Consider the following 11,937-nt stretch of genomic DNA (forward strand, 5'->3'; position numbering starts at 1 on the left):
GAGAAGAAGGTTAGAGCGAGCACTGCGTAGAAACAAGTACAGTACATACGCGACTAGATTTCTCTCCGCATATTAAAAGAAAAACAGCCTTCCCACTTCCTCCCCATTGAGTATATCTCAGCATATGGGCAGTGCTTTGGAGACCATACACAGGTTATGCCGTTCCTTTAAGGGCACGCAGAGTACAGAACATTCCAATACCAAGTTCCAGACCAGAACGGGGGGTTCTGGAGAGAGTAATCCACAGCTGCCTTCTAATATGAAGTGTGGGAGAAGCAAGGAATCATGACATGGCTGCCATGGTCAAAGGAGCAACCTTCCATTAACACAGGGAGAGGTCTGAGGAGAAAAACAGTGGTAGCTGGGTCTCTTCGTGGTTTGCGTGGAAGGAAGCATAGAAAGGACTAGGAGGAGATCTAGAGGCAGGATACCAAAAGACCCCGGGGAGGTAAAAGACTAGTTGAAATCCCTGGATATAAAGCAGTCAGCTTTGTACTGAGGGGTGAAGGGATTTGACCTTTTGTTCTGTGGGACTCTCCATCACCCAGGAGCTGGATGGATCTCGGCAGAATCTCTAGCAAGGACTATAACCTAAGGAAAGAGGGGGGGGGCACAGGAGGGGTTGATCTTTTGGTCTCCTTTGGAACATCCATTACTCCAAGAGGAGAGGACTTCTTGCTTTTCATCACCCTTGTCTCTGAATGTCCATACAATATGGTAGCTAAGAGGCTACACATAGGACCCAAATCCTCAGCAGATATAAATTGCCAAGTCTCTATTGACTACAATGGAGCTATGCCAGTTCCTACCAGCTGAATATTGGACCCCTGATTTTTAAATAACTATTCATTCTTTCTCCTAATTTAAATACATCTTTTGCTGCATTTCTTCAGCAATTACTCTATGAATGGTCTTTACAGGAGAAAAAAAATGATAGGTATAAGCCTATAAGAAATAGATGTATGAAAATGTATAATTTGGTATGTAGTTCTTCTCTTAATTAAACCTTATCAATGGACAAAGGCAATGGGACAGGATTCAATTAATGTTAAGTTGTTTTTTTCTGTTTTTCAAAAACATCCTAAAATGCAGTTGTTCAACAAAACATTGCAGCTAAAAGGAGCAAACACTATTAAGTTTTCTTCTATATTGCAATGACTTATATAGACTGTAAGCTCTTCAAAACAAGGACTCCATCTATTATTTTTGGCATAGTTTCATTATCCCACATTGCTTTTGATGGTTACAGTGCTAAATGAATAGTTTTAAGCATGAGGTTTATGATCCTTTGTAGATTGCTCCGGAGTGAAGAAGGAACAAATGGTGAGGTGACTAAATAAAGATGCTTTTAAAAATTCATTTGTAATGATCCAAGTTGTTCGTAACAGGGGGAGGGATATATGGAAGGATAGAATTTGTCAGTGCCCCTTTAACACAGGAAGAGTTGAAGACACATATGTTTCAATGTGAGGTTAAAACTACAGGCACTTTCCATTCAAGATTTCTCTAGGTATAGGGCTAGTTGGTGACTTGGACTGGACACCCATGCAATGGAGAAAGAGGGAGGCAGAACCTTATTTATGCTCCTTCTTGGAGTACCTGGATCTTGGATATGGGCATGAAGAAGTAAACAGGTGTTACATGCCTTCATTCTACCCACCCCAGAACAAGTGGGTGAGGACTGAGCAGGGAGGGATGGGAAAAGGTGGATCCTTTTCCCCTTCCACACACTCACAGGACACTGCAGATGAGCTCGTGTGTGGGGGGTGTCACAGTTTGTTGCTAATGTAGACTAGCAGCTAATAACTCTGCCCTCAGATCAAAGGTGGAGTAGACAAGGAATCATGCCTCAAGGGTGCCCTGGAGGTGCAAGGCCTCCTGGGATGTGGCAGACTACACACTGCTCCCTCTCAGGACTGTGCCTGTGATGATGTTCATCCATCGTTATCAATGAAGACCTCAACAACTCATTCTTTCGATGTCCGGGCTCTGTGCGTCCGGAGGGCATGGAACGTCCTGTCACACGTCGGGCAGACATATAATGGCACTGTCGATGGTGTACAAGCAGCTCTGGACTTGCGCAGCTCACGCTTTTTTTCAGCCTCAGCAATACGCCTCGCCTCAGAGGTATTACTGCCTGTGTGAATGAGGCTGTGCCATGCTGAACGGTTCAGTGCGAAGGTTTCCCATGTGGCGGTGTTGATCTCGAAGGACTTCAAAGAGTTCTTCAGCGTGTCCTTGAACTGCTTCTTTTGTCCTCAATGGGAGCGCTTTCCCTGAGTGAGTTCTCCGTAGAAGAGCTGTTTAGGAATGCGTTAATCTGACATTCTCACAACATGTCTGTCCCAACTGGTCTGGGCACTCATCAGCAATGTGTAAACTGACGGCAGACTGGCTCTCGTAAGGACATCAATATCGGGCACTTTGTCCTTCCATCTGATTTTTAGAAGCTTTCGCAGACAGGAAATGTGGAAATGATTGAGCCTTTGTGCATGACTCCGATAGACAGTCCACGTCTCGCAGGCGTACAGCAGAGTTGGAAGCACCACTGCTCGGTAGACCTTCAGCTTCGTTGGTAGGCTGATCCCTCGACGTTCCCAAACATTGGAGCGCAATCGGCCAAATGCAGAGCTGGCTTTAGCAATTCTGCAGTTTACTTCATCATCGATTAACACTGCACGGGAAAGGGTACTGCCCAGGTACGTGAAGTGGTCCACTGTCTGAAGTCTCTGTCCATTTACAGTGATGGACGGTTCTGAGTATGAAGTGTGGGGAGCTGGCTGGTGCATGACCTCAGTCTTCTTGGTGTTAATGGTGAGACCGAAGTTGTTGCATGCAGTTGAAAACTTGTCCATACTGGCTTGCATTTCTTGCTCTGTACTAGCATTCAGAGCACAATCATCGGCAAAGAGAAAGTCTCGAAGTACAGTTTCCTTCACCTTGGTGATGGCACACAGTCGCCTCAGATTAAATAGTTTCCTGTCAGTTCTATACTTCAGGCCTACTCCTTCAGTGCAGTGTTGAAAGGCATCAGACAGAGTGGCAGAGAATATCATGCTGAACAAAGTGGGTGCTAAAACACACCCTTGCTTGACGCCGTTGGTGACTGGGAAGGCCTCAGATGTTTCACCGTCATCCAGGACACGAGCCATCATACCGTGATGAAATTGACGTACCATTCGTATAAATCTGTCTGGGCAGCCAAATTTCAACATGATCCTCCACAGGCCCTGGCGACTGACAGAGTCAAATGCTTTCGTGAGGTCCACAAAAGTTGTGTAGAGTTCATGATTCTGCTCTTGCCATTTCTCCTGTAGCTGACGCACAGCGAAGATCATGTCAATAGTCCCACGTCCCTTGCGGAAGCCACGCTGTGATTCTGGCAGTAAGCCCTTCTCCAGGTGAGTGATCAATCGGTTCAACAGAACCCGTGCAAGAACTTTCCCTGCTGTAGAAAGCAGCGAGATTCCACGGTGATTGTCGCATACCTGGCGATTGCCCTTCCTCTTATAGAGGTGCAAGATGGATGTGTCTCTAAATTCTTGTGGAATGGTTCCCTGCTTCCAGAAGGACTGAAACAGCTCAGTGAGTTTCCGTAGCAGCACGAGTCCACTTACTTTGTACACCTCTGCTGGTATGGCATCTGACCCTGGGGCTTTGCCACTTGACAGCTGATTGGTAGCTTTCTTCACTTCGTCCTCTTCTGGTGAAGCATCCATGGAGTCATTGACTGCAACCTGGGGCATCTTGTCAATGGCCTCATCATTGATGACTGAGGGGTGATTGAGAATTGCTTCAAAGTGTTCAGCCCATCTCTGGAGAATCTGCGTCTTCTCTGTAAGGAGCACAGTACCATCAGAGTTCAGGAGGGGAAAGCTCCCAGAAGACTGTGGACCATAGAGTGTGTTAAGGGCTTCATAAAACTGCTTATAGTCATTCCTGTCCACATATGCCTGTATTTCATCTGCTTTGGCGCTCGGCCACAATTCCCGCATTTTGCGCAGTCGGTTCTGTACTGTTCTGCGAGCGTTGATAAAGGCGGTCTTCTTTGCCACTGAGGATGGATCGTTTTGATATGCACAATGCAGGCAGTGCTTCTCAGCAAGTAAGGCCTGGATTTCTGCATCATTTTCATCAAACCAGGCTTGCCACCTGCACGTGGAGGGCCCCAATACCTTCGATGCAGCTGTATGGACAGTGTTGCGGAATCGCTCCCAGTCTTTCTCAGCGTCATCCTCAATACGAAGATCAGCAAGTTCATTCTCTAGGTCTTCCGCTAGATTTTCAGTGATGCGGCTGTTCTTCAGCTTCGACACGTTGATCCTTTTGAAAGCCTTACAGCCTTGTGGTCGTCTCTTTGGCATGATACAGAGCTTCATTTTGGATACTATGAGCCTATGATCCGTCCAACAGTCAGTGTCACACAAAGCTTTTGTAACCCTGACATCTTGTCTATCCCTTCTCCTGATGATGACATAATCAATCAAATGCCAGTGCTTGGAACGGGGATGCATCCACGAAGTCCTGTTACGGGTAGGAAGGCGGAAGACCGAATTGCTGATCAGAAGGTCATGTGCTGCACAAGTTTTCAGCAGTAACAGACCATTGCTGTTACACTTTCCCACTCCATTTTTCCCGATGACTCCTTCCCAGGCTGCGGCATTGCATCCAACTGTTGCGTTAAAATCGCCAAGCAGAATCAGCTTGTCTGTGCGGTGCACTGACGATACCAGAGTATCTAGTTCTTCATAGAATTTATCCTTCATATCCTCTGGGTTGGTCATTGTAGGAGCGTATGTGCTGATCAAAGTAACTTGTTTTCCTTTTTGAAGCAGAAGCTGCATTGTCATAAGCCGGTCATTCATACCCTTGAGGGAACTGGCAAGTTTCCGAACAAGATGATTCTTGATGGCGAAGCCAACTCCAGATTCGCGACGCTCATCACTGCTGCGGCCACTCCAGAAGAATGTACAGCCACCGCCTGACTCGGACAGCTGTCCTTCACTAGCAAGGCGAGTTTCACTAAGGGCTGCAATGTCAATGTTGTAGCCGGCGAGCTCTCTAGCGACAAATGCTGTTCTTCTCTCCGGTCTGTCTGCCGTGATGTTGTCCAATAATGTGTGCACATTCCATGTGCCAATAGTGATCGGTGTCACTCTAAGTTTTGTTTTTTTGTTCGACTGCTTTAATGGGATCCCCGCCAGCCGCGGAATGCTGGCCAGGGTAAGGTGAAGCAGGCAATGTTTAGGGCACCTTTTCTAGCCCCCTCCTCGTTCTACGGAGGTGAGCAGTGCAATCCTGAATAGGGCTGCTCAGTCGCTCAAGAAGATGCCGAGCTCCACTGCTGCTTCGGTCAGTGAGGAACGACCATTATGTCTGAGCCGCCTATGTGCAGGTCCGCGGCTACAGCTCCCAGTGTATCCACACCTGCTGCTTCGTCGCTCACCACAGGACTTGATATGATGTAATATGATGTCGAGACTTGCACATGAATTGGATTAAAATGAGGGAGAGTTGCGCAACGTCAGCCTCATTCTCTCTTCCCAGTTCCTATCTGTATCCAGTGGCAGGACAGAAGTCGAGACGGCTGGAGATAGGGCAGGGCGCAGTGGATGACCAGGACGCCTATGTGTCTTGTCGTGCTCTTAAGTGTTCCACAACGCTTGCTGTCATTGCTTTCCTGACCATTAAACCAGGTTGCCTCAGTCAGCCGGATCCAGCCTTCGCATGCAATGGGTAGACAGGCCCTAACTCACCGAGAGTCTCATACTCATCGGCTACCCTCACCTGGTTTAGCCCGCCAGTTGAGACGGTCTCTGGGGTGTGGCGTGCTGACAGCTACTTTGGAGCCACAGGTGAAAGCTGGATGTCAAGAGAGGACCAAAGTGGATGAGCTACTCCTAGGAGTACGACTGCTCCCCCATCAGCGGTACTACCCCTCCCTGACAACCCCATACACCCCGGACTGTGCCTAATATGCCTGTAAAGGAACAAATCAACCAGTCACCCTGGTGTTATAACAATTGAAGGAGACAAGAAGAAGGTAATTCAAGGATACTGCCACCTTAATGAATGCACAGGCTGGTGCCTGCTGCAGCAACATTTAAAGATAGACACCGGCAAGCAGCAATAGGATGAAGAGATGGCTATCAACATGGAACTCACTTCTCTGGAGGAGAGGGGAGATGCAAGCCTGAACTGCAATGAAGATAGCAATCTGACAGCTTTAACATCTACAAGTGAATATTCTCAAGCTGTTTTAAACAACATTCAGCCTTCCATTTATCAACACTCAGAAGTAATAAAGGTTGCCACTCATCCGGGGGCTCAATATCAGGTAGACAATCTGACTACAACAAAGACTTTAGCTTCAAAGGACTTAAAAGATAGATAAAAATTGAATGCCATTTCCAGCACAGGCAAGAAGGTTAACTTTATAATGCTTAATAACATCCCCAGTTGGAATCATGTCAGAGTGAAGGGATAGTACGAAGGAGGGAACCTTTGGGAATTCAGACTGATTGCCCCATTGTAGTAGAGAGAAATCTATTTGCAGAAACAAATTGATCTTGCCAGCTAGATAGAGACACGGATCTTAAATGATGTAACCGTGCCTCTGATCATCTGAATCACATGTTGCTCTCCTGTGGCAGCCAAGGAAATAGTGACTCCCTTTTTCCCCAGATCAATAAAATTGTTTGTCAAGACTATCATTCTTACTGGTACCACACATCTCCTGGGCACTATGAGAGGGTCTAATGTTAATCTGATAAAAATAGCTGATGCAGGTAACTAGCAACCTTTGCTGCCAACTCTCATGATGGTTGGTATTTTCTTCTAAAAGCTCCAACTCCTGAAGTCACTTATTTTTAATGGAAGCTGATGTTCCCATATACTTACATAAGTTTCTAGTTCTTATGTTATGCAGTGTAGTTGTAGCTATGTCGGTCCCAGGATATTAGGGAGACAAGGTGGGTGAGGTAATATTTATTATTGGACCAACTTCTGTTCGTGAGAGAAACAAGCTTGTCTCTCTAGCTCGTATGGTGGCAGATAGGAGCTTGAAAATGTAAGTCCTAAAGGCTCAAAACCCAGAAGGCAAATAAAATGACCCCCCCCACACACACACACCCCACACACCTTTTTGTTTTTGTTTGGTTTGGGGACCTTAGAATGCAATATGTAGAAATGTTCAAGAAAATCTGTCAACTTTTTTTGGACAGAAAATGTCTATTAGGTTAGACAAAAACCCGTCAGGAATGGTCTAGATAATACTTAGTCCTGACATGAGTGCAGGGGACTGGACTAGATGACCTCTTAAGGTACCTTCCAGTCCTATGATTCTATGATTCCATTTTGTCAAAATGGAAATGTCTGCGGGAAAAAGTCCCATTCTGACCAAACTTAAAAAACAAAACTATTTTGGTAACTGAAAATGGAGATTTTTCAGTTTAAAAAGGTTTTCAGTTTTTCCTTGAAAACACTAAAATTTCCATAGGAAAATTCTGACAAATAAAAATGTGTTGATAATTGTCTGAATATTTCACGGTGGGCGGGGGGGGGAACATTGCCTAACCATTTATAACACTGTGGTTTTTGGTACTGTGGTCTGTCGGGGTACATCTACACAACAGCTGGGAACTACAATTCCCAGATGAGATGGAAATAGGTGTGCTACCTATGCTTAAGCAATTACCTAAAAGTAGCAATGGGGCCACAGTGGTGTGAGTGGCAGCTCGGGCTAGCCACCTAAATACATGCTCACATTTTTTTGGAGGAATTGTACTCAGACAGCATGCCCCATGTGTAGCCCGGGTTACACTGGTAATTTGAGTATCCTAGCTTGAGTAAAACTGTAGAACTAGTGCATGTATATTTACTCAACACAGGAATCACACATCCCGGCTGCTGTATAGACATACCCTGAGAGACACTTAAATCCCCTATCCCTTTAAATACAATGCAGTCAAAGAGTGTAGAGATCTATGGTAACCCACCTAGGCTCACACTTAATATATTGGCTAGATTTGCCAAACAGAAATGTTTTGAAATATAGCTAAAAAGATTCATTCTTCAAAGCATCATGTCATGATTGCATCACTGTCTGTCCTATCTTCTAGGAGCAGGCAGACATTCACCACTGATGTAAGTATAAGAGTTTCCCTCTTTCATACTCTTTCTTTGGGGGGAGGGATATTTCAGTGGTTTGAGCATTGGCCTGCTAAACCCACGGTTGTGAGTTCAATCCTTGAGGGGGCCACTTAGGGATCTGGGGCAAAATCAGTATTTGGTCCTGCTAGTGAAGGCAGGGGGCTGGACTCAACGACCTTTCAAGGTCCCTTGCAGTTCTAGGAGATGGGATATCTATATTCCTTTCAACTCTCCTGCCTGCTATTGACAAATAGCCTGGGCCAACCTCACTGGTTCCTTGTAAATTTCTTCCTCTTCAGCTCCTTCAGGAGCCTGGAATCACATATGCTATGAGCTCAGGGACACAATTATATCAGTCCTATGCCCCAGATATTCCTACAGACCAGGCTAATTTGCTCTGCCCACCCCAACCTACTAAAAATGGATCCGTAATTAATGATGCTTTAGTGAAGTCATTTGTCTGTAGGTAGCAGGCTTCCCGCCTTCCCTTTTGTGGGGTCACAAAACAAGTCACTTGACTCCAGAAATGGGCACCAACCAAAACCCCAGATCCAAAAACCCCTTCACTATGCATCTCACTCTGAACTCCTTGGCTCAGGGCCACAGCTGTTCGATGCAGCTGTCTCCCATACACCTAATGAAGGGTTTCTTGCAGCTGTGTAAATGGCAGCCGTTTCTGTTTACATTTTTATTTGTCTAAAGGCAGGTTGATTCGGTACCAGCCTTCATTTTAGTTTGGAGCTCTAGCTGTGATCAAATGCAGAAGCTCAAGGCAAAACTCAATTAAAACCCAAACCTAATTTCTTGCTGAAATGACTGAGTTTTACATTGATTTGACAGCAAGCCACAAGCTGGACCAGAAAAAAAGCAGGGCTCATGTTGACTCAAAGCCAGAGCCACAGCTGCTCTAAATCAGCATAGCTCAATGGGCAGAAGAAAGTATTTTGAAGAGTTTGCAACCATGGTACAGTCTCCAGTGATTACAGGTTCACACTCACATTTGGTTAGTTTGTTCCATAGTCTAGGAGTACTCTCGGATTCCTTGTTGATACTGTGATGCTGAGCTCTCACATGGCAGCACCCACAAGTAATACTTTCTGCCATCTCCTTTTGGCTAGAAGCCTCCATCCCATCCTGCTGGACGATGACCTGGCCTCAGTTATTCATACCTTTCTCACTTCTCAGCTGGACTACAGGATGCTGTATACCTGGGCATGAGGAAATAAAGCTGCAGCACATCTCCTCAGTAACACAGGCTGCCACAACCTCATCAAGACTGTCCTCCACCCTCTACACTGACTTCCCATACAATTTTGAATCTGGTGAAAGTCTCTCTCCTTATCTTCAAAGCATTTCATGATCTGTTTCCAGGTATCTAAAAGACCACCTAGAACTCTGAGATGAAGACTGTGATTAGCAGCTTTGCTCCTCTGGCCCAGTGGAACTCTGTACTGTAAGGCTATGTCTACACTTAACACCACTGGTGGCGGCATGTCGTGTATGTGTAGCTACACATTGCGGTGAAAAACAGACTGCATCCACACTGTTGTGTGGAGCTCCACACATTAGCGAAAGGCTCTGGCAGAGGAGAGGCAGCAGGGAAAGGCTCAAGGAAAAGCTCTGGTAGGGAGAAGGAAGTGGGGAAAGGCTCATCCTGAGTCTTTCCCTGTTGGGAGACTCTTTTCCTGAGGAGAGGAAAGTCTCTAGTGGAGGGGAAGAGGCAAGACAGTACCCTGCTAAATCAGCGGTGTAGATGGAAGAGCGGGGAGTAGAGAGTATGTAGTCTATGTACTCATATACATACCTACACCCTTCAGGTGTGTCTTTACTCTACCTGTCTGAGCTGTGCTCACTAGCTACATGGGTTATGCAGGTACATATACTACACATCGCTGAAAGAGGTGTGCAGTCCAACGGTGCCTAAGGATAAAGATCGTCTGAGGGAGACAGAACTTTTTTGGGGGGCCAGCCCAAGATTGTGGAATGAACTCCCTCAGGAACTAAGGGCCATCACAAACCTCCATCCAAGAGGAGCACAAGATAACAATGATATGGTGCAGGTCAGCATGAAAAGCAGTGGTCTCAGCACACCCACTCCCTAACCATTATTGAGTATCTTCATGGAATCACGAGAGAGGAGAATTTTAATATGGATTTAAGGATAACAATGTGGGACTAACAATGAGTTCTACACGCATAATAAAAAAAAATCAAGTCAGCTGAGTTTCAGGCTTGTGGGGAGGAAACAAAAAATTTATATAGAAGACAGTTAAATGTTCTTCCATCCCCCACAACAACTCCTACATTCAAATGACTTAATATTTTATTTCTAAGGGGAAATCAGAAAATTACAAAAGCATGTCAATAATATAATGAGTTATATTTATAAGCATCTTTTGTGCCAAGTCACTCACGGCTCTATACAGACAATTAATATTAAATTATAATCATACACAAATGTTATAAATGTACATTATAAATTAACCAGAAAAAAATCCAACTGCCAACATAACACTGAATATACACAAACATGGGATTATTAAATGCAAATTAACGCAACATGATAAATTGTCCACATGTCCTACTACGATGTTAGGGTTTTTTAAGATGCCTGCAATAGGTTTTTTTGTGTTTTCATTTATTTAACATTTTTCTGCTTATGTTTCTACATCAAAAGTGGGATTTTCAAAAGTGTCAAAGAGAGTGGAGAGAAGGCTCATAAAAAGGTCCTGGGAGGAGTTGCTAGCACTTTGAAGGACAGGATTAGAATTCAAAACAACCTTGACAAATTGGAGAATTGGTATGAAATCAACAAGATGAAATTCAATAAAGACAAGTGCAAAGTACTCACTTAGGAAGGACAATCAAATGCACAGCTACAAAATGGGGAATAACTGTCTAGGCAGTTGTACTGGATCACAAATTGAATATGAGTCAACAATGTAATGCAGTTGCAAAAAAGAATAATATAATTCTGGGATGTGTTACCCAGAGTGTTGTATGTAAGACTAGAGGAAACTGTCCTGCTCTACTTGGCCTTGGTGAGGCCTCCATGCAACACACTTTAAGAAGAAGGTGGACAAATTGGAGAGTCCAGAGAAGAGCTACAACAATTTTAAAAGCTTTAGCAAGTCTGACCTATTAGGAAAGGTGAAAAAAACTAGGCATGAAAATCTTTTCAGCTCATTGTCATTATTAACCCATGACTTTACCAGCAGCTTTGAAGACTCCACATCACAGCTCTTTTAGACTGGTACAAACTGGATTGTTTATTTGCCTTCAAGTTTTGCTGATTTTTATAAACAGTTTTATGTAAATGGCTGAGTTGCGCTTTTATTACATTGGACAATTTAAGGTATGTCTATACTGCGCCCTTCTTTTGGCAGTGTGTAGAATACCTACACCTAGAGCACCCCTAGCATGGGTATAAATAGCAGTCTAGCCAATAAAGACATGCCTGATGTGTGTGGATATATACCCAAGTTGTGCCTCCCTGTCTACACTGGTATGTTTAGCAGTGCAGTGTCCTGCTGCCTCCACACTTTGAAGGCTTTCCACTGCCCAGGAAAAGCAGTTACCCCGCTCCTGAGATAAGAGGAGTGAGAACAGCTGAGGGAAGCTGACTGAGTAGCTGACCACAGGTGTGGCCAGCTCAATCAGGGCCCAGCTGGCCCTGATAAGAGGGCTGTGAGGCAGGAGATGGGGCAGACTCTCACTCCCGCCTTGGAGGGGGAAGGACCTAGCTGCCTGGGGGCAAGGGCAAGGGCAGCGGCAGCGGCAGCTCCA

At 45.1% G+C, this 11,937-nt stretch overlaps 1 protein-coding gene across 1 annotated transcript; it reads right to left on the reverse strand.

The window, feature by feature from the left end:
• Nucleotides 1–2,231: 2,231 nt before the first annotated feature.
• On the reverse strand, nucleotides 2,232–9,644 carry LOC117878383 (the record flags this gene model as incomplete). The annotated part of the gene is given in 4 exon segments (XM_034772547.1): nucleotides 2,232–3,557; nucleotides 3,954–5,095; nucleotides 5,788–5,862; nucleotides 9,461–9,644. Coding segments are annotated over 4 exon segments (2,727 nt in total), but the record flags the coding sequence as incomplete, so codon positions are not given.
• Between the last annotated feature and the right edge of the window lie 2,293 nt (nucleotides 9,645–11,937).

This window comes from Trachemys scripta, chromosome 5 (genome assembly GCF_013100865.1).
Source record: "Trachemys scripta elegans isolate TJP31775 chromosome 5, CAS_Tse_1.0, whole genome shotgun sequence".
NCBI classification, from domain to species: domain Eukaryota; kingdom Metazoa; phylum Chordata; order Testudines; family Emydidae; genus Trachemys; species Trachemys scripta.